Below are 27,152 nucleotides of genomic sequence, written 5' to 3'. Positions count from 1 at the left end.
CATGATGCCAAATCGCGGTATTTGGTGATCATGAAAGAATTGCCTGTATGTTGGTTGGCGATTGAAAAGTTCTGCTGTTATGTCTGGGGAAAGCCTTTCTGTCTACAAGCTGATCACAAACCTTTTGAGCCTATCTTGGGTGGAGGTGGTAGTAAATGTTGTGCGCCAAGGATTTTAAGGTTATATAGTAAACTTGTACAATTCCAATTTGTGGTGGTACACATTTCTGGGGGCAAGAATGTCAAAGCTGATTTTCTTTCCTGGTTCCCATGTTAAGGTAACCATGAGGATGAGGCTGTCTTTGCAGAACTTATGGATGGAAAATTTGAAGATTGTTTGGGACTATCTACCAAAGTTTCTAAATTAGGTGTGTGTTCTGAAGAAGCATGGAGAGTTTCTCTAATGGAGGATCAGGTGTTACAAAAAGTAATGGAGTTTGTTCAAAATGGTTTGCCAAGGGAGAAAGTGTTACCTATCATGCTTCTGCTGTTTTGTAAGGTATTTGAGGAACAACTTGTCACAGAAGATGGTATGCTACTTAGGTCAGATGAATTCCATCACTCAAGTTGAGAAGTGGCATAATCAACAACGCACATGAGGGACAGCTTGGTCCTACCCTCACAAAAAGGTGCATTTGTGATTCTTTCTGGTGGCATAGGATGGATGCTGATAATAACGACGTGGTGGAAGGGTGTTTGCATCAGCTGACACAAGTTTGAAAGTATCAATTCCTCCTTTGACACCTGTTGAAGTTCCGTTGAGACCTTGATTAAAATTAGGGATTGATGTTATGGGTCCCTATAATTCATTACCCCGAAGTAACACATTTTTTGCCACTGATGGATTACTGTTCTAGGTGGCCGGAACTTCAATTTGTAAGAGACCACAATGCTAGCTCTGTGGTGGAATTTATCTTAGAAATGTTTCTGAGGGAATGTGTTTCAGAATATCTAATTCCTGACACTGGCATCAAATTTATTAAGGAATTTATGATTGTCCTTGATCATGTGGTATAAAACATCACATGACTTCTTTATACCACCCTCAAACTGATGGTCTTGTTGAAAGGATAAACCGAGTCATGGGGGAGTTTCTCAAGTATGCAAACGGTGGGAACCATGACATTGTCAAATCTGTGAGGAATATGCTCTGGTTCTATAGGACCATACCTCATTCGTCAACCAAGTTTTCTCTTTTTGAGTTGTTGAGAAGTAGAACAGCCAATAACACTTTTTATCCAGCTTGGCAGTCCAAATAGATGAAGAATGAATCTAATGTGGAACATCTCAAGTTAATGGTTAAGTAGAATGTCCGTCAAACTCAAAATAAGCAGAAATGTTGGCATGATCGAAAGAAAAGTGTGAAAAACGTAGTGGTGCATGTTGGAGATGTAGTGCAAATTAAATCAGCTACACATGTAAAAAAAAGGGAAAAGCAAATTTGGTGATCCCGTGAAAATTGATTAAATTTGTGAGAGTTGCTGATGGCCATTGTGGAATCTCTCAAGGGTGGTGAAAGTGAGATATAAAGACTCCAAAACCACTACCAGAAATAAGGGGCCCGATTCACAGAACTAACTTAAGACAAAATCCTAAACTTACTACCATTTTGGTATTCACAGAAGGCACTTAATCATTTTGGTATTTACAGATGGCACTTACTCATTTCGGTATTCACAGAAGTTAGGAGTCCTAACTTTAGGACTCCTAAATGCCTTCTGTGAATACTGAAAGTCTTAAAGTTCGGATTTTTCTCAGTTTAGGGGTCTTAAAGTTAGGAGTCTTAACTTTACTACTCCTAAACTGAGAAAAATCCTAACTGTAAGACTTTCAGTATTCACAGGAGGCATTTAGGAGTCCTAAAGTTAGGACTCCTAACTTCTGTGAATACCGAAATGAGTAAGTGACTTCTTGTGAATACCAAAATGTTAGGAAGTTTAGGATTTTGTCTTAAGTTACTTCTGTGAATCGGGCCCAAGGAGTCTATTTCCTCTGCCGGTGATCAAAATGTTCAATGAGTGCATAGGGGTTCTCGTATAATCACAAAACCTATTAGGTTTAGGGAAAATGATTTTAAGGTGTAACTATGTATAATTTGCATATTGAGGTGGTAGTATACTTTAGTTTGTTGTTTTTCGGCACAGAGGGAGGGGGAGATATATTGTCTTGTATTATTTCTAACCGTATAGTTTTACTGCGTTAAGAGCATTGAGGGTCCACACTGTTGTAAGAGATATTTCTTCCTGACGACAAGTGTTATTCTGTTAAGAGAAGCATTATTCTGTTGAGAAAGGAAGATGTGTTATATCTCACCTTACTGTGTCATTGTGTTGAGCGCTTTGAGAGTCCACCCTGTGGTAAGAGACTCCGCGCTCTACGCTTTCTATCGAATGACCCACGTCTGGTTCCATGATGTGCTGTTGGTATTTGAAGTGGGTGGTCCATTGGCACTTGAGGCTGGGGAAAGCCAACCTACTTGGATGGACTTGGTGTGCAGCTCCTCACTTGGTGTTGAATACAATCTTTTATACTGCTCCACCGTGTCAGTAGTTAATTACTACAATCTCACACATGTTTACTCTTACAGGTCACGGACTTCGATCCCCCCCTCTGTAACATCACATCTTTGAAGCAAAACTGCAGCATGATCGCTCAAGAAAACTGCAGCTCTCTGTCCTGGAGCATTGAGGCCACAATCAGCGACAACGGCACCAGAATTGAGAAAATCTACAGGAACTTCCGCAACTCGACGCTGATCCTGAAGGAGCAGGAGAAGGTGGAGAAGCAGTCGCTCCTTGTGAACTACACCATCTCCTGCTGCTACAACGACGTGGACATCACCGCGGTGGACACCGTGGGCAACACGGGCAAGTGTGAGGTGAAGTTTGACTTTAAGAGTTCTGGCAAAGGCTCTGCGACCACTGCGACCCCTAAGATCACTGCAACCTCTGCAACCACTGCGACCACTGCCACCTCTGCGCTGTCTGTCCTGATGATGGCCAGCTTCCTGTTGTGTGGAGTCCAGATGATGGCCTTTGGTTAACACAGGAGGCATCAGCCCTGTGACCGTGTAGCTCCCGTGTCTTGGGAAGGACATGCTAAAAAGCCATCAGGAGGTGTATCCTCATCTTCGGACCATCTCGACGTTGAGCCATATTTTAGGCCAGTTCTGTAGCTCACAAAATGTTTCCTTGAGCCATTATCACTAGACACTTCAGGTTATTGTCACTGATACCTCAATACCTGTCCATGTGGCTCACAAGTAAATGCTTCATGGGTCACCATCTGTTCTTGGGGATGGCTAAATACCTCCCAACCTTCTGATGCCTCCCTATCACCAGGTCAACCCCTTCCTCTTCTGCACCCCCATCACCAGGTCACCCCCTCCCCATCACCAGGTCACACCCTCCCCATCACCAGGTCACCCCCTCCCCATCACCAGGTCACTCCCTCCCCATCACCAGGTCACCCCCTCCCCATCACCAGGTCACTCCCTCCCCATCACCAGGTCACCCCCTCCCCATCACCAGGTCACCCCCTCCCCATCACCAGGTAACCCCCTTCCTCTTCTGCACCTCACTATCACCAGGTCACCCCCTCCCCATCACCAGGTAACCCCCTTCCTCTTCTGCACCTCACTATCACCAGGTCACCCCCTCCCCATCACCAGGTAACCCCCTTCCTCTTCTGCACCTCACTATCACCAGGTCACCCCCTCCCCATCACCAGGTCAACCCCTACCTCTTCTGCACCCCCATCACCAGGTCACCCCCTCCCCATCACCAGGTCACTCCCTCCCCATCACCAGGTCACCCCCTCCCCATCACCAGGTCACCCCCTCCCCATCACCAGGTAACCCCCTTCCTCTTCTGCACTTCACTATCACCAGGTCACCCCCTTCCTCTTCTGCACTTCACTATCACCAGGTCACCCCCTCCCTATCACCAGGTCACCCCCTCCCTATCACCAGGTCACCCCTCCTCTTCTGCACCCCCCATCACCAGGTCACCCCCTTCCTCTTCTGCACCCCCCCATCACCAGGTCACCCCCTTCTTCTTCTGCACCCCCCCATCACCAGGTCACCCCCTGCCCATCACCAGGTCACCCCCTCCCTATCACCAGGTCACCCCCTCCCTATCACCAGGTCACCCCCTCCCTATCACCAGGTCACCCCCTCCCTATCACCAGGTCACCCCCTTTCTCTTCCTCTTCTCTACCTTCCCATCACCAGGTCACCCTCTTACTCTTCTGCATCCCGTTCACCAGGTCACCCCCTGCCCATCACCAGGTCACCCCTCCCTATCACCAGGTCACCCCATCCCCATCACCAGGTTACCCCATCCCCATCACCAGGTCACCCCTCCTCTTCTGCAACCCCATCACCAGGTCACCCCCTCCTCTTCCACGCCCCCCTTCACCCGGTCCCCCCTCCTCTTCCGCGCCCCCCTTCATGGGGACTCTTGGTATCTGAGCCTGGACTCATCTCTGAAAGCTCAGTTCATACATGAGTGCTGGGTCAATGTCTGGAATATGTTCACGTTGGAGGATTCATACAGGTAATGTCTTTGATATGTTTATGGCATGTTATGAAGTTATAATGTTTCCGCTGTAGACACGGCTCCATGGGTTTCCACGCGTCGCGCTGCTCAGCATACAATGGCTCATGACAAAGACACCATTTTCAAAAGGCTTCTCAGATGTTAGTGTGGAGCCTGGGGCCCTGAGGACTCCTCGACTGTTTTTCTCATGTACCATAAGCTGCTGTTTCCATATATTTAGAAAAATGTGTTTCACTGAAAGAGAAAACATGGCATCTGGCATGAATACATATACATATGATAGTTTGGCCAAGTAATCTGCCTCAAGGCTAATGGAGATGGTAGGTTTGCTAATTACTAAGAGGGAGATTCACAGAACTAATCTGAGACAAAATCCTAAACTTACTATTTTTGGTATTCACAGAAGGCATTAAGTAGTAGTAAAGTTAGATTTTTGTCTTAAGTCAGGACTGTGTCTTAAATTAAACTTATTTTTTGGTCTTACAACAAAATCCTAACTTTAATAATACTAAATCTGTGAATCAGGCCCCTAAATGTGCAGGAGAAGGGAACTCTGCATGCCACAGGGCCTTGGTATGCCACCTCTGAGCTTCATACACCGGGGTATGGGTATGCCACCTCTGCGTGTCATACCACGGGGAGTGAAGCTTGCCACCTCTGCATGTCCCCTGATGCCCATGGAATTCAGTGGCATCACCATACCGAGCCCGTGGATGCTGCATCACTGGGTCCGTCTGTCTTCCGCCGCCCACACAGCAGGACACACAGGCGAGGGCAGCTCAGTCTCCAGCTCCTATGATGGTGAAAGTCCTTGGGCCTCCTTCCTTTGACTCCGCCTCTTTCCTTCACCGGCTCTGAGAGGCATTTGAAGTGCATATTTTCCCTTTTAAAGAATACCTACATATTTTTATTCATAAAGTCTTGTACTTTGCACTGGGTTATTTTTTTGTGAACAGCCAAACAAATGTTTTATATGAATTTGTATCAATGATGGGCAAGCAACAGCTCAAGAAGGTTGCAGCTGTGAATGTGTTGTGTCCACCTCAGTAAAGCAGCCCCCGGCTCTATTCTTCTATTATACGTCTGTGTCTGTTCTTATTACACAGTGTGCATGGTTCCCCGCACCCGCCAGTGCTATCGCTTAGAGGCGCTAATGTGTGGCCAACCAGCACCACCTGTCATTCTTACCTTCAATATGTGCACCTGTGTCTTGTTTGCACTCTGTGGTCTCCTGAAGGCACACCCTGCTCCTCAAGATGCACGTCTAGAGGGGCTCAGTGGGCCCTGCTGCACATAACACAACCAGCACAACATCCACACATACTGTGCCAAATAAACACAGAGCAGAATGTGCAGCACATACACCAAGCCTAGGGTCTTGTGTGCAATTTAGTGCCAATAATGTAATCTTTCACTTTATAAATCCTGGCCTGAACTTCCTCAAAGATCAGAGGATAACATGTTCCCTGAAGGTGGGCTATATGTGTTCAAAGGCAAGAGCTCGGACCCAAACATAAGTGTGGAGAGAATATGTGTTGTGCGTTATCACATGACTTGGAGAGAGCATGGGGTGTTGTTAGAACTGGGGGTCTCTAGTTGGCAGAGGTAGGTACCTTTGTCCAAATAGGGCCCCTTGCGTCTAGTGAGGATAAGGGAGTTACACTCCTAAAATAACCCCTGCTCACCCCCTTGGTAGCTTGGCACGAGCAGACAGGCTTATCTCAGAGGCAATTGGTAAAGCGTTTGTGAAACCATACAGTAATACAGTAAAAACACTACCAATGGACACCACACCAGTTTAGAAAAATAAGTAATCTTTACTAGACTTAACACAAGACCAAATGACAACAATCCACAATACTGTAATCAAACATAGACTTTAAATTGGTAGAAAATAGCTTAGTTCAATGTAGATGGTAAATGCGACACTTTACTCTCAAAGTACCTTAGATGCGTCACGCAAACAAACAAAAGGGTCGCAGGGAAGTTGATGCGCCATTCCTAACACTCAGGTGAGTGGATGTGTCGGTTCCTTACTGCTACGCAGGGGAGGTGATGCGGCTCTTCCTTACTGTGTGGGGAGTTGATGCCTTGTTTCTTACTGCGGCCCGGTGCCTATGCAACAAGATGGTACCTTGATGCAATGGACCGATCTAGTGCAATGCAGAAAAATGGCTTCTTGATGCGATGCGACAATGTTGGATCGATGCGTGCATGCCTGACGGCTGTGCGTCAAACTTGGTAACCTCTGAGCCGCGACTGGCACCGGCGACACGCTTCTCTGGTGATGCAACGGCGACTTCTGCAGCGGCTACCCGCTTCTCTGGTGATGCAACATGCTTCATTGATGATACGGCTGCGGCGGTGGCATGCTTCTTCGGCGATGCGAGGGCAACTGCTGAGGCGACAACGCGCTTCTCCTCATTGCGTTGCGCTTCCAGCTCCCAGTGACACGCCGTCTTCTCAGAGTGCCCAAACAACAGTAGGCGCCTCTCTGCAGGTAGAATTGCAGCAAGGGAATTCAGGGGAGCTGGTGGTGAAGCCTTGTATCCCTGAGACTTCAGGCAGGAGGCAAGCACACTTAAAGCCCTTGGAGATTCTTCTTCAAATTGCAAAAATACATACAAAGTTCCTTTTCTCCTTTCCTTGGCAATAAAGTAACCACTGCAGGCCAACAGCATAGCACCGAGGGAGTCTCCTCCTTCAGCTTCCTTGGTTCTTCTCCTTGGCAAAGGTTCGTCTTGATTCCCAGAAGTGATCTAAAGTTCTCGGGTCTGGGTCCCCCTTTTTATACACACAAATCCTTTGTCTCTGAAGGCAGAGAGTGTCTGTACCTAGTCCAAACCAGTTCTGGGTGCATTCTGCCAGTGCACAACTTCCTACTTTGTCAGAGTGGGCCAGGGTCATCAGACGCACCACTGGAGGTGGAGCCAGCATTGTGGAAGGCAGGCACAGCCCTATTCAGGCCCAGGTGCTACTCCTCCCACCACTCCCAATGCAGATCGGTCTATTCAGCCTAGTGCTGACTCGCCGTGCCTCTTAGAGCCACCTCAGCTCCTGTCACTCAAACTCCAGACAAGGAATACACAACCTAGCGAGGGCAGGCTGGATGGTTAGGCAAGAAAATACCTATGTTCTAAAAGTGGTGTTTTCAAACACAGAATGTTAAAACCAACTTCACTAAAATATGTATTTGATCATTCTGAGTTCAGGCACACTAAAGTCGTTTTTCTACCATGTTCCCTGGGTCAGTTAGGATTATAAAATGTTATAATCAAACTGCCCATTCTGGCCTATGGGGACAGGTAGCCTTGCAATAGTGGAAAACGAAATAGGCTGTCATTTACTATCAGATATGCCACCTATATCAGGGCAGGTCCTACCTTTCACATACAATGCCCCCTGCCCTAAGGAGTACCTTAGGGCTGGCTAACATGTAGAAAAGGGAAGGTTTAGGGACTGTTAAGTGGGTGCACTTACCAAGTCAGCATGGCAGTACTAGACTGCACACAGGCTCTGCAATTGCATACCTGAGACACACTTTACAATCTACTTCTGTGGGTGGAACAACCAGTGCTGCAGGCCCACCAGCAGCATTTGATTTACAGGCCCTGGGTACACATGGTGCACTGTACTAGGGTCTGACAATTAAATCAAATAAGCCAATCATGGAGTCACTAATGTATTACAACAATTTACAACAGGGAGCACTTGCACTTTGGCGCTGGATAGCAGTGCCAAAGGGCCCAAAGCCTCTAGATCAGCAGAAACATAGCAAAATATAGGAGGCAACAGTGAACAAATGGAAGGGACACTCACACCAATGGTGCCAGGTCTAACACGCGTCCCTTCTAGCTGAAATATGGGGAGAACTCACCACTCCTTGGGAATTCTCTTCACTAAGGCGGAAAAATCTGGACAGACCATCAGCGTTGGTATGTTCTATACCAGGGCAGTGTTCCACCGTGAAATCCATCCCCTGTAGGGAAATGGACCACCTCAACAGCTTTGGATTATCACCCCTCATCTGCCTCAACCATCTGAGGGGCCTGTGGTCTGTCTGAATTCGGAAGTGAGTCTCAAACAGGTATGGTCTCAACTTCTTCAGTGCCCAGACCACAGCAAATGCTTGACGCTCAATCGCACTCCACCTCTGTTCCCGTGGAAGTAACCTACTGATGAAGGCTACATGTTGGTCTAGGCCCTCCTCATTTATCTGTGAAAGTACAGCCCCCACACCATGTTCTGAAACGTCTGTCTGTACAATTAACTCTTTAGAGAATTTTGGTGCCAGAAGCACGGGCGCCCTGCACATGGCAGTGTTCAGGGCATCAAAAGCTTTCTGACGGGTGTCAGTACCAAAGTAGACCTTTCACCCCCAATGAGCCTTCTAATATTGAATCTCTGCATTCACCCAGCAGGAAAGCAGAAGGGCCAAAAAAACAAGCACCTAATAGCGGCAATCAAAATGCTGAAAAGCACTTACACAAGTGCTAACATAATAATAACAGGAGACTTTAACAAAAACTTAATCCAAGGACAAGAGTGTAATTTATCGAGTTTCATACAGCCAAGACAGGGCAATCGAAGCAGACAAGACACTATGGGTAAAAAAAGCTCAGCAAAAGTGGATGACCTTTTCCTACATACGTTAAATGGCAGAGACCCCTTGGACAGTCCAGCAGCATTTATGAGGGTCACAAGTAAAACAGAATCAACAATCTATTTCACACTAGCAGACTCTGATCCATTCCCTTACATAACAGATTTTCAAATACAGGACCGAGTCGAAAGCATTCATTACCCTCAAACTTTCATATTAACCATCACCCCAAATGGGTCAGAGCAGGCCAAGCCTTTCACATTAATAGCGCAACTGTACAATCTAAAACGGCTAACCTGAGATGAAAAAAACATCGAGAAAATAATGGAGACATGCCGGTCATTGTTAACACCTCCAGACGCAGATCATGTTCGAGATATTACGGAGGTCTGGGAGTCTTTCACAATCAACACCAATAAAAATCTCAAACCAATTACAGAGATCATAATACTCCAAGAACCGGAGGGGGCCATGGTACACACCAAAAATACGGGCAATAAAAACGCGTCTGAACTAACAACTAAGGTTAATTCGAACCAAGGTTCCCCAACCTTCGCAACAGACTCTCATAGCAATAGAAGAGTCAAAAAAGGAACTAAAACATGAAATAAAGGTGGCCAAGCAAACATATAAGGAAAAATGTAGATAAACATGCTCCTCGCAAGCAAGCAGAGAAACTCAAAACAGTTTTGGGCAAAAATTAACTTCCTGCTAAATGGCAAACATCGTCAGCTCCACTCTGACATAACAGAACAATCTTGGAGCACTCACACTGAAGAAACATATAATACCACAACTGTACAGACTACGGTCAGCACTGGTGACAATACAAATAAGATCAAAAGGTGCTCCAGTCTGGTGATAAAATCAGAAGCCAGGAGTCAGAGTACGGAAAAGGGAGCATATCCCACTCTCAATCAGCTAACAGTGGAGGCATCAGCCATTCACTTAAAGAATTCATCTAAAGCCAAACTTCACGTCGGAAGCAGAGAAACACAAAAAGAAAGCAGCGATTTTAACAAGCATTCTCAAAGAGAAGAACCAGTTCAGATAACACAAAAGCAGATCTTGAACACAATCAAACATTTGAGATCGGATGGGGCCCCCGGCCCCAATGGTCTACCGATTGCTTTGTTCAGCATGATCCCGTGTTTTGGTCCTGCCATTTAACCCCCCTGTTTGCCAACAACTTAGAGACCAGAATTATTCCCGATTCTTGGAGGAGAAGTATTTTTCAACCCATTTATAACTCAGGGACACGTTCAGACCCCAACATTTATAGACTGATAGCCCTTATAGACGTAGAGGCAAAGATCTATGCAACATATCTACTGGCAGACCTGGAGACATGGGGAAGCAGTAAAAGTCTGATTCCGAAAACGCAGACTGGATTCCGGGCTGGCACAGGGACCTTAACAAATATTCCAGCACTTACCCTCTTAGCAAAGAAAGCAATCGTCAACTCAAACATCCTCTACACATGCTTTGTAGATCTCAAACCAGCCTTTGACAAAGTGCCAAGAGCCAAGCTAAGGGCAAAAATGAAAGCGTTGGGGAAACCCCCCCCAAAAAAATAAATATTAGAAGCAATCATCAACCTATCCTCACAAACCTGGGTTCAGATAACAAAAGGGGACGGCCGGAGTCTAAGAAATTTCCGCCAATAAACGGGCTAAAGCAAGGATGCGTTCCGGCGCCCTCTCTTTTTAACATCTACCCTGCCGATCTAGAGAGCAACATTAGTCTGATCCGGGGAGACCCTCTTAAATTGGGAAAGACATCAATTGAAAGCCTGCGATATGCAGACGATATTGTGCTACTCTCCCAAACTCCACTTGGCTTGCAGCTCCTGATTTCACAACTAGCACTATACATCTCGAATGACCTGATAATTAATCTAAAAAAATCTACTATCTTATGTTTTTCCAGTACTCATAAAAAAAAAAATTCATCTGGATAAATTCCAGCCTTTTATTGCAGGTGGATGTATATAAATAACTGAGGGTTCATCTAGATTGTCAATTAAGTTAAAATCATCATCTAGAACATGCTCGAACCTAGAAAAGCCTAGGTGGCTGTGAGAAGTTGGCCTGATATATGATGTTTCCAATTCTGGAACCACCCTGTATCAGTCCAAACAACCCTTATGGTGTCTGGTTGTAAGTCAACCTTATTAGACAAGCTATCCTAGGGGTAGCATGGACTAAGCAGCCTAAAGGCTTAACTTAAGAGGTCGTGTTAAGCGAGCTGTTTTACCACATAAAATCCTGTAATATCAAATGAAAGGACACCACACAAGTATATATTATAAAAATATATGTATTTATTACTAAAAACAATCCCCAGTATTCTTTATGAACATAGGGGCACAAGCGTTAAATCAAAAGCACAGTATAACATACAAAGTTGCACAATTTTGGATGAGGCCTAGGGGCCACTCAAACCATATACTAAAAAAATGGTATAAGAGATACCAATCGATCAGTGGTTAAGCCTAGGGCCTGGGGAATCGCTGGGAGCAGTCAGGACTAGCAATGCTGAAGTCGGGAAAAGCCCGCGGGATTCGGGTGCAGCACGTAAAGTGCGGCTTGCATCAATGTAAAGTCAATGGTGCGTAAAAGTTACAAAGTTAGAGATTAAGGACACTTCCGCTGAACCTAGAGGAACAAAACTTAAGACACAGACCCTAGAGGTGTGTACCAGTGTGGGAACACTGTCGTTGCAATGTTACCTCACCCACAGGAAGTGGGTGCACAGGGTCGAAGTTGAGTCGGGTTTCGTCACGCAGGTTCTTGGTGCTTGGAGCTGAAAGGGCTGCAGGCGAGGTGAAAGAGACGTGTCCGGTGGAGTCCAAGGGTGGACTCAAGTCGAAAAGTACCTGAAAGCAGAGGGGACAGAGTCTGGGTCACTCAGCAGTGACCAGGGTGGAACCAGGACGGAACCAGGCAATATCGGGCGCAATCAGGTGGTTGTCGAGGAGCTTCTCTTCGCTGCCACGTGGGCTCTGGGGCATCTGCGACGTCCAGGAGCGGATCACGATCTGTCCCACGTAGGCTCTCACCGTCGGCGCTGTCGGCTTCGAGATTGGAGCAAACAACAAGAGCAATCCACGCGAAACCGGGAGATTGCTTCTCACTCAAACCAGGAGGGTCAGAGTGGGGGCTCCTTTTCAGGGGAGCTGGAGCAAATCTGGAGCAACCAGAATCGCAAGTCGAATTTCAAGTTTCGTCGGTATAGGGGCCACAAGCCAGCTAGCAAGTGACCGGACCAACGCGTTGAGCAGAAGGGCCCCACGCAGCACTTGTCGAGTGTGGAGGGCTGAACTTCGGTGCAAGAGTGGCTCAGGGTTGGGGTTTCTCAAACCCCGGTGCACAGCTTCGAGGGTCACTCGTGGGCTGCACGGTCAGCGTCTCGTAGTCTTTTCAAGATGGCGTGCCCCACGCTTTCGGTCGCCTCCACGGGTCTCAGCTCTGCAGGGACTGTGGATCGGGCTGTTAGAAGGCAGGCAAGCTTGATCTCGTTGATCTCTGTCGCTCGAGTTCCGGCGGGAACTGCAACAAAGCAGACGTCGAAGGCTGGATGGTGCCTGTTTGCACAGGGTGGTCACTCCTTGACCACAAGGGAGATTCTTCAGTCTTCTACGTTGAGTAGGATGTCGAAGGGTCCAGAATTTCGTTTCTTATATTTCATCAGGATAATCTGAAGTGCATTGGCACTGCTCCCACTCTTATTCGAATCTGGGGGGCTGGATTACCTGCTAGGTCCCCTCCTATGGGTGGGACCCAGAAAGTGGGTGGATACACCCCCTTCCTTTGATCCTGGCCGCGCTGGGATGGGGGCTGGAGTGCCCCAGAACCGGTTTGGCCGGATTATGCAAGGGGCAGCCTTGTGCGCCCCAGGCAGTGTCTGGTTTCTTTCAGACCTCCCTGCTACAATCCACTATCTCCTGTCTGAGGGGGTGTAACACCGCCCTGCGACAGGAAACCCTTTGTCCAGGCCCCCTTGGCTGAGTTTCGGTCAGCTGCAGGGGGTCAGACCTGTGTCTGTGGCAGAAGCATCCATTTTGTGCATGTGAGGCTCTTTTAAAATTAACCGCATTTCAGCAAAGTAACATGTCTTCTCCCTCTAGAGGGGTGGAATGATATCCCCGTCGCCAGAACTGGCGAGGGGATAGTATTTCAAATCGTATGACACCTTACACGACATGTTTTGATAAAGCCAGACCAAAGTTGCTATATAACCGCGAGGATTATAATGCACTTAATAGTATATGGTATGGCATTATCCTGAAACAGCTTAGGGAGTTGTTCCCGTCAGCTGCAGACAGGCTCAGCTCATGCTAGAGCTCCATCTCACATTAAACCACGCACTCTGCCTCCAGGATTGATGAGGCCTTCCAGAGGAGTGGCTCACAGGTTTATATGTGTCCAGATATAGGTTTAGATATAGGTATACTATACCTAAGCAAGGGGTGATTACACCACCTTGCCCCAGCTGAGTGATCAGCCAGTTGTGTCAATTTAAGAACCAGCCAGGGGTGGCAAAATATATGCTGCAGCCCCTGATAGGCCTTGGTGGCACCTATGCCCTGGGCACCTATAGTGCATTATACAGGGGCTGACAAGGAGTCCATTTCCAATTGTGGCATGTACCTAGGGTACATGGAATCCATTTTACAGAGAGAGCAGATGGTCTGGGGCCCTGATTAGCAGGGAACCAGGCCAACTAAGTCGAAAACCAGCTAAACACAAGGCAAAAAATCTGGGGTAACCATAGTCAGGTAGCCACCTTCCTACAGTGGCAGTTCAACAAACTGCATCCTAAAGGTAGTGGCTGCAAATTGTTTGCAAGCAAAAACATACGGTTAAGAAATGCTGAACACCAAGGACTCCCAAATGCTAAATCTAGCCCAGTCCAGATTATTTAAAAAACTGTTTTTATTCCCGCGTAATATTTCTCAGGCGCAGATATGTCTGGAATATGGACTAACGAGCCGGATACAGGCCAGGCAAGGAGTCCTGGTCAAATATTACTGGCGAATGGGGGCAGCTGAAGACAACACGCTAGCTCGCCACTGCTGGGAGGAGGTTGAAAAGCAATAAAAGCACAATAACTCTAGATGCCAAATTTTAAAACGAGCACTTCTATCCCTAAATCTGGAGGAAGCCTGGCAAACACCGATGCCATACCCTGTTTAAAAAAAAAAACACCAATAAATCAACAAAAAAATTATTGTTACAAACTTATAAAGCCTTACTGGCCGGTAAAAGTCATAAATGGTCGGTGAAGCCAACAAACAACAACCCTACTTGCAAGAATGCTTCAGAGACCACTACAAGTGGAAATTTACTTTACTGAGATTGGGGTATTTTTCGAATAAAGATCTTACTCCAAAATGGCTACAGACTTGGCTAGCCCTGGACGGCCTTCTCTGTGCTAACGGTATAGAGTCACTATTACATCTATTATGCATCTGCCCGGTATTACATAATTTAAGGATGTCACTCTTAAGGCCAATCTTAAGAGAAACTCAAATCAGGACCTGCAGCGCGGCCGTCATAAAATGCCTCAGTGGTCCTCAGTCCAACTGTCTTGGAAGACTATCACATTCTTGTCAAGTACTAGAAAAGAAAGAAACAGCACAAGAACTAGAAAAGAAAGAAACAGCACAAGAACTAGAAGTGAAAGAAACAGCACAAGAACTGGAAAAGAAAGAAACAGCACAAGAACTAGAAAAGAAAGAAACAGCACAAGAACTTGAAAAGAAAGAAGCAGCACAAGAACTTGAAAAGAAAGAAACAGCACAAGAACTTGAAAAGAAAGAAACAGCACAAGAACTAGAAAATAAAGAAACAGCACAAGAACTTAAAAGTAAAGAAACAGCACAAGAACTAGAAAATAAAGAAACAGCACAAGAACTTGAAATGAAAGAAACAGCACAAGAACTTGAAAATAAAGAAACAGCACAAGAACTAGAAAAGAAAGAAACAGCACAAGAACTAGAAAAGAAAGAAACAGCACAATAACTAGAATAGAAAGAAACAGCACAAGAACTAGAAAAGAAAGAAACAGCACAAGAACTTGAAAATAAAGAAACAGCACAATAACTAGAAAAGAAAGAAACAGCACAAGAACTGGAAAAGAAAGAAACAGCACAAGAACTTGAAAATAAAGAAACAGCACAAGAACTAGAAATGAAAGAAACAGCACAAGAACTGGAAAAGAAAGAAACAGCACAAGAACTAGAAATGAAAGAAACAGCACAAGAACTGGAAAAGAGAGAAACAGCACAAGAACTAGAAATGAAAGAAACAGCACAAGAACTGGAAAAGAAAGAAACAGCACAAGAACTAGAAAAGAAAGAAACAGCAAAAAAGGAATTTGGAAAGAAGGACACAAAGCAGCCGGCCCGAGTGCGTTTAAGATCTTTCTTGTCCTCCTCTTCTTTCAAAGCTCTCTTCTATGACAAGCCTTACCTTTCAAACAGGAGGCATAGACATGCTCATACCAGTACACGTTCCCGGATAGAAAGCCTTAGTGACTTAATAACAAATGGAATGGACTTAAGAACCTGGAAAGAAGGTCATTCACAGCCGGGCCAAACTCCCCCCCAGATCGTTTGGCACTTTCCTCCTCTCCTCCTCTTCCGTTGGCATTAGCACTTTACTTGTAATAGAAGGCATGGACATGTTTACATCACTGCTTATAATAAACTGTTGCATATTGGTACCATACCACGTCAGGGTCACGACTACAAAAAAATGTTTTATGCAATTTTTATTCTGTATTTGAGTTATGTTGTTTATATTAGGTTGGTAAGTCCCACCCTTTTTATGATTTTAACAAATCAAGTAAAAGTGTTATTATTATTATTATTGTTATATGTCAGTCCAGTTCACTTTCTTGGGCTGCTTCCTGGAAGTCAGCTCTGTCAAGGGAGCAGCGATGCTGCCAAACCCCTTGACAAACCTCCTGTAGTACCCGGTGAGTCCTAAAAAGGCTCTCACCTCTGTCTGAATCTCTGGAAGCTCCCAAGTCAGGATGGTCTCAATCTTGGGCTGTAGGGGCGCCACCTGGCCGCTCCCTACCTGGTGTCCCTAGTACACCACTGTTGCGAGTAGGATTCCTGGGCAAGTGCGGTGAGGAAATTCCAGAATGTACATACAATGATGTAAAGAGCGGTCTCAAGTCGGGTTCCGGAACAATGCATCGCCGGTCGTGAGTGCATCACATCGTGGTGGTTGCCGGGCGAGTGGAGTGGATTGGGCTAAGACCGGCAACCTTTCACGTTTTTGAGAGCAAGAGCTATTAGCGTCGTAAATGACAATATCTTTTACTCATGTTTTTCTGTTTGGAGTGTAGTGGACCTTAGAGTGGTGAATTACCATTGTGACCAGAAAAACAGCTGCAGCACTGCCTAGAGGGCTAAGAACGAGGAATTACCACTGAGACCAGAGAAGCAGCTGCAGCACTGTCGACATGACTAAGAATGGGGAATTACCACTGAGACCAGAGAAGCAGCTGTAGCACTGCCTAGAGGGCTAAGAATGAGGAATTACCATTAAGACCAGAAAAGCAGCTGCAGCACTGTCTACATGACTAAGAATGGGGAATTACCACTGAGACCAGAGAAGCAGCTGCAGGACTGCATAGAGGGCTAAGAATGAGGAATTACCCATGGGACCAGAGAAGCAGCTGCAACACTGTCTACATGACTAAGAATGGGGAATTACCACTGAGACCAGAGAAGCAGCTGCAGCACTGCCTAGAGGGCTAAGAATGAGGAATTACCATTAAGACCAGAAAAGCAGCTGCAACACTGTCTACATGACTAAGAATGGGGAATTACCACTGAGACCAGAGAAGCAGCTGCAGCACCGCCTAGAGGGCTAAGAATGAGGAACTACCATTGGGTCCAGAAAAGCAGCTGCAGCACTGTCTACATGACTAAGAATGGGGAATTACCACTGAGACCAGAGAAGCAGCTGCAGCACTGCCTAGAGGGCTAAGAATGAGGAATTACCATTGGGACCAGAAAAGCAGCTGCAGCACTGTCTACATGACTAAGAATTAGGAATTACCACTGAGACCAGAGAAGCAGTTGCAGCACCGCCTAGGGCTAAGAATGAGGAATTACCACAGTGAGCAGTGTAATATCTGGAATGTACTTAAGTTTCATATTTCACAGTTGTATCTATCATTATAGAGATGCTGCTTACATTTAAAGATGCACCATGGTAATAGAGCCCAGTGTAGAGCTGCGTCTGCAGTCGAGTGGTCAGTCGTACCTGACATCTCCTGCAGGATGGACGGGATCACGTTACTGGAATGAACTTAACCTGCAATATTACTACTTGGAGTCTTACCAACCTTTATTTATCACTACATTTTACAACCAGAAAAGCAGCTGCAGCACTGTCTATATGACAAGGAATGGGGAATTACCAATTAGACCAGAGAAGAAGTCAGCAGCAATGTTTAGTGGGCTAAAAATGAGGAATTACCGATGGGACCAGAGAAGCCGCTGCATGTTTTTTCTCGAACCAGGAGATAGTAAAATATCACACAAACACCTGTAATGCACATTACAAAGGAACAGACTCGTCTACAGATTGATACTTTCCTATGTCCACCTGGGTTTGATGGAGTAACAACACATGTCTGTAAATATTGTGTTATCTAAATATGTTGTCACTGGAAGCTTCTCAGTAGTGTTTGCTGTAGTCTCACTCGTTTGTTGTGTCCCCGATCTTCATACCTAGTGTAAGTTTCTGTAAATAAACAGTGTTCTTGGGTCCTGTTGACGATTCTTGTGCTTGTGAAAAAGAAAGGAAAAGAGTCAGTGATAGAATAAAAATACAGGTGACGCAGACAAACAAGTGTCAGGTGATTTTCTAAACTGAAATAATCGAGAATCGGTGTTTGACAGGGAGTTGATTTTCTGTGAGGCCAGAGCAGAGGGACATCCCTCAAGATAGGGGCCATGGTTATCTTCTATAAGACCCCGATGCATGTACCCCAAATCAAACAAGAGGACAGTGATTGACTGCTCCAACAAGAAGAGGAACTTATCACAAGACTAGAGAGAGTGGTACTTCTCCTGGAAGTGGAGACACCACAAAGAAAGCACAACAACACACTCCAGGGCAAGGGAAGCATTGATACCTTGAAGGTGTTTAGGAATACCATAATTTGACGTAAAGTTGGACATATGAACATCAGGAAAGAACTCATATGGAATAGTTGTTCTTTGTAAAGTAACTAAGTTCTTGGACAAATCAATATTCAAGCAAGGGAAAGACACAGACTGCTTAAGCTGGTTTTCAAAGAAGTCGTTGTGACGTTTGGTACGGGTGGAAGTAGCCATGCCTGTATTTGGGTAGGATGGGCAATGCTTAAATAAGTGCTTGATTTCTATGCCGGTATAAGGGCAATGTGAATTGTACCTCTATAAGGGCATGAATCGGGAAAATGCACTCAGAGCTTAAAATGCCACACAACACCCTGCAACTCTCCCTTGGGTTTGGTAGCCCTCAATTACTCGTTACGTTTTTTCCACTTAATGGTCACCTGTGAACTTCACATCCACCAACTCTGCTCTGTCTCCTGCAACTTCACGTCTGGTGCAGATGGACTCTGTTGGACTTGGCCCTTTTTGCAGGGTCATCCCTGAACTTTTTGCCTTCCTCCTGTATTTTGTCTGACCTGTTTTTGTTGGTTTTATGACTCTGGGCACTTTACCACTGCTGATCAGTGCTAAGGTGCATATGCTCTCTCTATTGTGGAGAAGCGTGGCTCAGTGGTTAGAGGCGGCAGACCCGGAAGCTGAGATCGACCGTGGACCAGGGTTCGATTCCCCGCCTCGGCGGGTCTCGGGCTCAAAAATTCCACGGACTCGACAATTCTCGCTCCGGTGCCTACTCGAATCACGGGGTCACACTCTGCAACTCTGGGCAATAGCTTGCTTAATCTCCACTACGGCCCCTTGCGGCGGGATGCCTGGCTTTCACCTTGTGGACACCCTGCCGGGGTTTCTCACAGGGGAATACCAGGACGGGTTCCCTAAGCAAGCGCCAGGATGCCCTTTGGGTGACAGGTTTGCGCTATATAAGTACACCTACATATTGTACATTGATGTATGGGTTAGTGATTCCATGATTGGCTGGTTTGGTTTACCTGTCAGACCCTAGTACAGTGCACCAGGAGTGCCCAGGGCTTGTAAACCAAATGCTGCTGGTGGGCTTGCAGCACTGGCTGTGCCACCCACAGAAGCAGCCTGTAAAAGTGTGTCTAAGGTCTGCCATTGCAGAGCCTGTGTGCAGTGTGGTTCAGTCATGCTGACTGGGGAAGGGCACCCACTTGCCAGTCTCTAAACCTTCCCTTTTCTTCATATCAGACACCCCTATGGTAGGCCCAAGGGCAGGGTGCATTGTAAGTATAAGGTAGGACATGCCCTGGTGTGTGTGGCATGTCATAATGGTGAATTACAGCCATTTTCGTTTTTCACTATTGCAAGGCTACCTGTTCTCCATAGGCCACTTTGGGCAGATAGATTATTACATCTTATAATCCTAACTGACTCGGGGAACATGGTAGAAATTCAAGTTTAGTATGCCTGAACTCAGAATGATAAAATACATCTTTTAATGAAGTTGGTTATAACATTCTGTGCTTAAAAATACCACATTTAGAAAGTAGGTATTTTCTTGTCTAACTATCCAAAGCCTGCCTCTGCTATGTTGTGTATTCCTTGTCTGGAGTTTGAGTGACAGGGCTGGGGGATTCCAGGAGACAGAATGAGTCCGCCCAGTGGTGAATAGAGAGATCTGCATCTAGATGGGAGGGAGGAGTTGCACCTGGGACCTGAATAGGACTGTGCCTGCCCCCCACAGTGCTGGCTCCACCCCCTTTGGTGCGTCTGATGTCTCTGCCCTGCACTGTGAAAGAAGAGAAGGAATCATGTTAACAAAGTGCTCCAGGGCTGTGCTTTCCCTCCACAATGCTGGCTCCACCTCCTGTGGGGCATCTGATTTTTCTGCCCTGCACTGTGAAAGGAAAGAAGGAGTCATGTCAAAAGAGTGCTCCAGAACTGGTTTGGACTGGGCAAAGGCCCCTCTGCCCTCAGAGGACAAAGGATATTGGGGTATAAATATTGGGACCCTGATCCCAAGAAATTAGATCACTTTTGGACAAACAAGAAGAAACCTCTGCTGAGGAGAGGATCCTGAAGAAACTGAGGAGAGACTATCCCGAAGCTGAAGTGCTGCTTGGGGGATTGGCCTGCAGTGGTTGCCTTACTGCCAAAGGAAGGAGAAAGGAACTTTGTGTACTTAATTTTCAACTTGTGAAAGATCTCCAAGGGCTTGGAAAAGAGCTTGCATCCTGCTGAAGTCTCAGAGACAACAGACTTCAAACCCCAGCTCCCCAGAGTTCTTTGGAAGTGCCTGCTGCTGTTTTGGGCCTTCTGAGGGACTGCATGTCGCAAGGAGCTGGAAGTGCGACTCAACAAGGAAGAAGCATGCCGCCGTCACTGATGCTACCGTCACATTGTGAATGTCGGCGCTGTAGCTGTCGTATTGCACCGCATCGAGAGAAGCATCTCACAATGAAGAGGAAGTGTGTCGCCGTCACTGCTGCTGTCGTTGCAATTCTAAGGGAGGGTGTCGCTGCTGTAGCTGTCGTATTGCACAGCATAAGGATAAGAGTCTCGCAACGAAGGAGAAGCATGTCACCGTCGCTATTGCTGCCGTAGCATCATAGATGTCGGCGCTGTAGCCGTCATATTGCACCACATCGAGAAAAGCGCTTCGAACCCCAAAGAAGCACGCCGTCGTTGGAGCTGCTGCGTCACATTGTGAATGTCGGCGCTGTAGTTGTCGCATTGTGCATAAGTTTCTCCCAACATTGGAGAAGAGTGCCGCAGCCAAGGCTGTTGCAGTCGCATCGCTGAACAAGGGTGTCACCGCTGCAGCTGACGCATCGAGCCGAGATTCCTCGCATCCTCGGAGAAGCGTGCTGCATCTCGAAGATCTTCACGTCTTTATTTCTTTGCACCAAAACTTTGCTGCATTTCCATCGCCGCAACATTACTTGTTGTGGAAGCCCAACGCATCGTAAGGTACATTGACGCAAAGTGCTGCATCTTAAGAACTGAACTGAACCAAGCTAAAACTACAATTTTTGAGTATAGTATTGTGGATTTCTGTTGTTTAATGGTCTTGTGTTAAGTCTATATAAAGAATATTTATTTTTGATATAAACCTTGTGTGGTGTCCATTTGTAGTGTTGTCACTGGGTTACTGTATGTGGTCACAAATGCTTTACACACTGCCTCTGAGATAAGCCTGTCTGCTCGTTCCAAGCTACGAAGGGGGTGAGCAGGGGTTATTTTAGGAGTGTACCCCCTTGCCCTGACTAGAAGCGAGGGTCCTTATTTGTCACAAGTACCTACCTGTGCCAGCTAGAGACCCCCAAATCTAACAGACTCCATGACATCAAGACTTTGAGGGCGTTTGCATTCCAGTATCTCAACGAGCATTGGTGCCTGCTGTCCAGCTCTTGGGTCCTGGTCCTTCTTGTCCACCATAGCACATCAGATTAAGGGTTCCCACACTGCTGCCCTCTCATGAATGATGTAAGGCAGGGGTTCTTACCGTTTTTACTTCTGTGACCCCCACTAAATCATTATTGGATCAGTAGAACCCCACTGAATCATTATTGCAATCGGGGATTGCCTCTGAGTCATTACTGGAAGCCGGGGAGCCTGACCTAAGCAATTTCAATGATTTGAACCACAAAAAATACCCACAAATTCAGAAACAATCATTCATCAAACAAATACAAAGCAAAAAATATTGTATTTGAATCATAAACAAATATGAACATGTCTAATGTATTTAAAGGGAACATTGAGGCTTTTGTAAATTCAGTTGAGGCCCCCCATTGTCCATGCTTGTCTGTTTGATGTTCTTGCACTACTCTCAAAGATCAATTTCTGGATGCCAACATAATTATAAGCCTCCAATTTCAAGTTCCTTCAAACTTACAGCACATTGTAGGTTTTTCAATTCTACATTTTGTTTGTTTGCTTATATACACTTTATTAATCTGGTAATATTATTTAATTTTCTAAGCCTAGGCATCACAGACCCCTCGGGGTCCGGGGACCACAGTTTAAGAACCACTAATGTAATGATGTAAGGTCTTTGTACCTATGACACAACAACGCCTACCCTTCCCTTCAGCAATGAACTGACAACTTTACTCAGGAAGAGTAGGTTGCCTTGACGCTATTGATTTGTGCGTGGGAATCCTTGATAGGTTTGCGCCCTGATTCTGCTCAAGTCATTCACCTCTGACCGAGCCTCTCGAGAACCGTAGAGCAAGTCGCGACCTGCTGTGAGCCTCTCTCCTGATGCCAGTATACAGCGGCACAACTCCTGGAACGGTACAACAGGATCTGTGAGCATCGCCCATGGTGCCCAAGCCACGCCCTCATTACCTACACATCAGTGTATTATATTCTGTGAGGTCATGATCAACCTGCGTGGGAGGAGGCTGAGGCCGGTGCCAGGAACGTTAAGGACAACAGTCTCCACTCACATACAGAACTCACCCCATCACTCATTGTCATTACATGCCTCTACTCTCAAGGCACCGGCCCTCTTTTTAATCTTCTTGAATATCATTTAATTCATGGACATCTATATTTTCATCTCTGATCTCTCTAATGTATGTTGACCTCCAGACGTCTTGCACCAGAGGTAGCGGGCTAAGATAAGTGCGGGTGCTGGTGGTGACAGGTTTGTGAAGGATGCAGCTGGGTCTGAAGATTGTGAGAGCCAACAAGGGGAGCCAATGGAGTTCCATCAGGACTGGGGTGATGGGATCATACTTCTTCAGGCCCTGGATGAGGCCTGCGGCAGCAAGATGGACACCTGCTCCGGGCGCCAGGATGGTGACTGGGAGGCCATGAGCGGGGCATGCCCTTTATCCACATGCAGAGGTTTGAGGACTTGAACAGCAATTCTGAAGGCACTTTCTGGAAAAAATGGTTTCACTTTCATTAACAGGAATTTTATCTTGATTGGGTTGATCTTCTGGCCGGCGCCGGACATCCAGAGCGGGATGGTGCGCACGCACCGGACACCCACAGCGGGATGGTTTGCCGGCACGGGACATCCAGAGCGGGATGGTGCGCACGCACCGGACACCCACAGCGGGATGGTGCGTAGGCACTGTTTGAGGTGTTGGATGTCTGAGCAGAGGGGACGGAGAGCTGTGCATCATCAGTATATCGGTGGATCTTGATTTCTGTTACCAGTGAGTCGAACACCGAGCAGCTCCATGTCTAGGCTGAAGTTAACAAGAGAAAGTATGCTGACCTGGGGGGCTTGGCGGATGCTGGGAGCTTTCTGTGACCTGGATGTGCTCATGTGAACAAACTGATATTGGTTGAAAAGATAGAAGGGGAACCAGTAAAGGACGTCGCCAGTGGATCCCGTGCAAGACCCCCAGGTGCGAGTGAGGGTGAGATGGATGACGGTGCGGAAGGACCAGAGAGGTCCAGCAATATCAGAAGGCAGCGGTCAGCTTAATCTGTGGTCAAGAGGGCAGCGGCCAGCTCCATCTGTGGTCAAGAGGGCAGCGGCCAGCTCCATCTGAGGTCAAGAGGGCAGCGGCAGGCTCCATCTGTGGTCAAGAGGGCAGCGGCCAGCTCCATCTGAGGTCAAGAGGGCAGCGGCAGGCTCCATCTGTGGTCAAGAGGGCAGCGGCCAGCTCCATCTGAGGTCAAGAGGGCAGCGGCAGGCTCCATCTGTGGTCAAGAGGGCAGCGGCCAGCTCCATCTGAGGTCAAGAGGGCAGCGGCCAGCTCCATCTGTGGTCAAGAGGGCAGCGGCCAGCTCCATCTGAGGTCAAGAGGGCAGCGGCAGGCTCCATCTGTGGTCAAGAGGGCAGCGGCCAGCTCCATCTGAGGTCAAGAGGGCAGCGGCCAGCTCCATCTGAGGTCAAGAGGGCAGCGGCCAGCTCCATCTGTGGTCAAGAGGGCAGCGGCCAGCTCCATCTGAGGTCAAGAGGGTATACTTTATGATGGGTATTGTAGCACTTGCTGTCCAAATATTTTAGTTTGACACTTTTCTTGGTTCTTCGTACCTTCCTCATTCTATCTTTCTCCTCCTTTTCTTTGTTACTTTCTGCTAGTTTTTCAGCTGCTGACACTTCCTCAAACTCTGTGTGCCTAACTCTGACAAAGGAAACTGCCTTCTTCCCGTGCGGTGATCAAAGTAAACCTGCAGTTGGCCTGAACTGCCACTACCCCACTCATTGACTCAAGAAGATCATTTTCAGGTCGAGCCTAAAAGCAGCGCGCATGCGCTACTCGCTCTGCGAGGCATGCGTAGTAGGGTTTGCACTGGACGCCCCTCACTCTCTGCCCATATTTTTCATTTACTTGTGTCATTGTCCTTCGTAAATGCTGGCTTCTTCTTCGTAAGAAGGCTCGTTAGTCCCTCCTTGGTTCCGCCTTGTCTGGATTTGTTACCTCCCATAACGACTGGACCTTTTACTTGGCCTGTTACACAGTCTGCATTCTAAGTGGGTGAGCGCTATTTTGTTTATTTACTCATGGGAACAGTAGTGGCTGCTTTTCTTTTATATCTGCAGCGCGCCAACACTTGGCAATTGCGGCTGCTTTTCGTATAGAGCGCTATGCCGCTCTTACTTTAAAAGTGGCTGCCCCCTACAACGCGTTTACTTTAATTTATTTTTTTTACTTTAATGTGGAGTGTGGCGCCCGCTTCAGCGACACCGTGCTCTCTTTTATTTTATTTTTATTTATTGGTGAGAGTGGCGTCTGATTCACATTAATATTATAAAAGGCATTGCCATTTACAATGCCAAAAGCTCAAAATCTCGCAATTGTGAGACCTATCACATTGTAAATGCTTGTTTTTCAAAGTGCCTGGCTGTGGATTATGAACCCTCGCTCAGCCGGCACCTGGGGAAACCTAGCAAACCTATGATCTCTTGAAAACTAGACACCCAGGGGAATCCAGGAGGGCGTGTTGTGTGTCTCTCATGAGGTTCTTTTACCCAGAATCCTTTGTGGGGGGAAAACACATTTTCCTCACATTCTGTGGTGAAAAGTTCTGTAATCTGTGTGGATCCACAAACTTCCACCCCCCCCCGAATTTCCCAAAGCCCCCTGATAAAAATGGCTCACTTGTGTGGGTAGGCCTAATGCCTGCGACAAGGAATGGGCCAAAACGCAAGGTGGACACACAACAGGCCTGATTCACAAAGGTAAACTTAGATCTAAAGTCTAATTGTACTACTTAAGTCACTGAGGGCCGAGCATGTGCCTGAGGTTGCCCGTTTCTCTTTCAGTGATGGGACTGGCCATGTGCGTCTTTAAGTCACTGAGGGTCCTATCATGTGCCTGCTGTTTCCCAGGATTGCTTTCGCCAGTGCAGCAGGCCCTGTGTGTAGCAGAGTTACTGAGGGTGCTATCATGTTCCGGAGGTTACCCGGGGTCGCTGTTAGGCGTCTTTACATCAGGATTGGGTGGATGGTGCTTGCGTCCTGCTCCACAGATGAGGTGACCGTCTGTTCCCTGCTGCTTTGAGGGCCAGGGGAAGGCGTTAGATTTGGACTTTGGCTTTGGCACCTGCTTTTCTTGAAAAAGTTGACAAGTTCATGCCTAAATTTAACACCTATGAAAGCATAAATGATGGGGTTCAAGCAGCAGTGAGCGAGTCCCAGGCATTCCGTGATGGTCACACCAAAGTCCAGCACCTGCTCCAAGTAGCAGTTGCGACTGATGTAGCCCAGTCGCTGGATGCTATCCACCAGCAGGAAGGTGTTGTACGGAGTCCAGCAGAGGACGAAGACCAGCAGAAGGGCCACCACCACCTTCAGAGACCTGTGCTTCGCAAACAGGTTGGAGCGGCGCAAGGTGCGGAAGATCCGGCAGTAGCAGAAGATCATGACCAGCAGCGGGACCAGGAAGCCCACGGTCATGTTGGTTAGACGCAGAGCGATCCTCCATTGGTGGGCGTCCCCGGCTGGGAAGGCATTGTGGCAGAAGAAGACCTTTCCCTGCACAGAAAACTCCACCTCCCTGAAGAAGATCTCCACCCCGGCGAAGACCAGGCAGACGCACCACACGGAGAGGCAGAGCAGGCGCGTATGGAAGGGCCGCTGCTTCCGGTACAGGTCCACGGCGTGGACAATGGCCAAGAACCGGTCCACGCTGATGCAGGCCAAGAAGAAGACCGTGCTGTACATGTTGAGAGTGAAGAGAGCCCCCAGCAGCTTGCAGGTGACGCGTCCGAACACCCACCCATGAGCAAACTGGGTGACCCAGAAGGGCAAGGTGAGGCAGAGCAGCAGGTCGGCCAGGGCCAGCTGCAGCAGGTAGTGGTCAGCCAGGTGCCAGGGGCGCTTCCGTAAGCAAAGGACCAGCAAGACCAAGCCGTTCCCCACCAGGCCCAGCACGAAGATGATCGAGAAGCCAACAGGAATGAAGACTGAGTTGAAGCGGCTGATGGACTCTGACGTGCAGGGCGCGGTGTCGTCGGATAGGTCTGGGAGGTCCGTGGGCAAGGAGTCGTACTGAAAGACAGAAAAGGTCGTTAGTCCACATCTCATAGCGCAAGATTCTTCCTAGCAGCCTGACCCTGAGGTCTGAGCCTCTGAAGGGCACCTCCAGCTGTCAGAACTAGAGGGTGCTCAACCAGACCTACATATCAGTCTGAAATTCCAGGGGTGCAGAAGAGAGTCTTTGTATCACAGTTCTGAGCGTCTGGGGTGCACAACTAGAGCTTTTTAGTGATAATTCTCCAAGTAAGAGGGTGCACAACCAGAACTTTATTTCACATTCCTGAGATTTGGTGAACAAACAGCCATTAATATTAGAGTTCTGAGCATCTGGGTGAACAAGCAGACCTTTATATCAGAGATCAGAGATTCTGGGGATGGACCACCTGACTTT

The 27,152-nt window shown here is 47.2% G+C and overlaps 2 protein-coding genes across 2 annotated transcripts in view; one reads left to right on the top strand and one right to left on the bottom strand.

The window, feature by feature from the left end:
• The window catches only part of LOC144767921 (von Willebrand factor A domain-containing protein 7-like), a 210,301-nt gene extending 206,875 nt beyond the window's left edge, over window positions 1–3,426 (top strand). The window contains exon 17 of the mRNA XM_078651260.1: window positions 2,587–3,426. Within this exon, the coding sequence (XP_078507386.1) occupies window positions 2,587–3,042 (456 nt within the window). The 3' untranslated portion in view covers window positions 3,043–3,426. The remainder of the gene's footprint in view (window positions 1–2,586) is intronic.
• Window positions 3,427–21,999: 18,573 nt separating this feature from the next.
• The window catches only part of LOC144767920 (C-X-C chemokine receptor type 2-like), a 110,709-nt gene continuing 105,556 nt past the window's right edge, over window positions 22,000–27,152 (bottom strand). Inside the window, exon 2 of the mRNA XM_078651259.1 lies at window positions 22,000–26,773. Coding sequence (XP_078507385.1) covers window positions 25,709–26,773 — 1,065 coding nt within the window. The 3' untranslated portion in view covers window positions 22,000–25,708. The remainder of the gene's footprint in view (window positions 26,774–27,152) is intronic.

This window comes from Lissotriton helveticus, chromosome 7 (genome assembly GCF_964261635.1).
Source record: "Lissotriton helveticus chromosome 7, aLisHel1.1, whole genome shotgun sequence".
Classification (NCBI taxonomy): Eukaryota; Metazoa; Chordata; class Amphibia; order Caudata; family Salamandridae; genus Lissotriton; species Lissotriton helveticus.
This window is presented reverse-complemented; position numbering and strand designations above follow the sequence as displayed.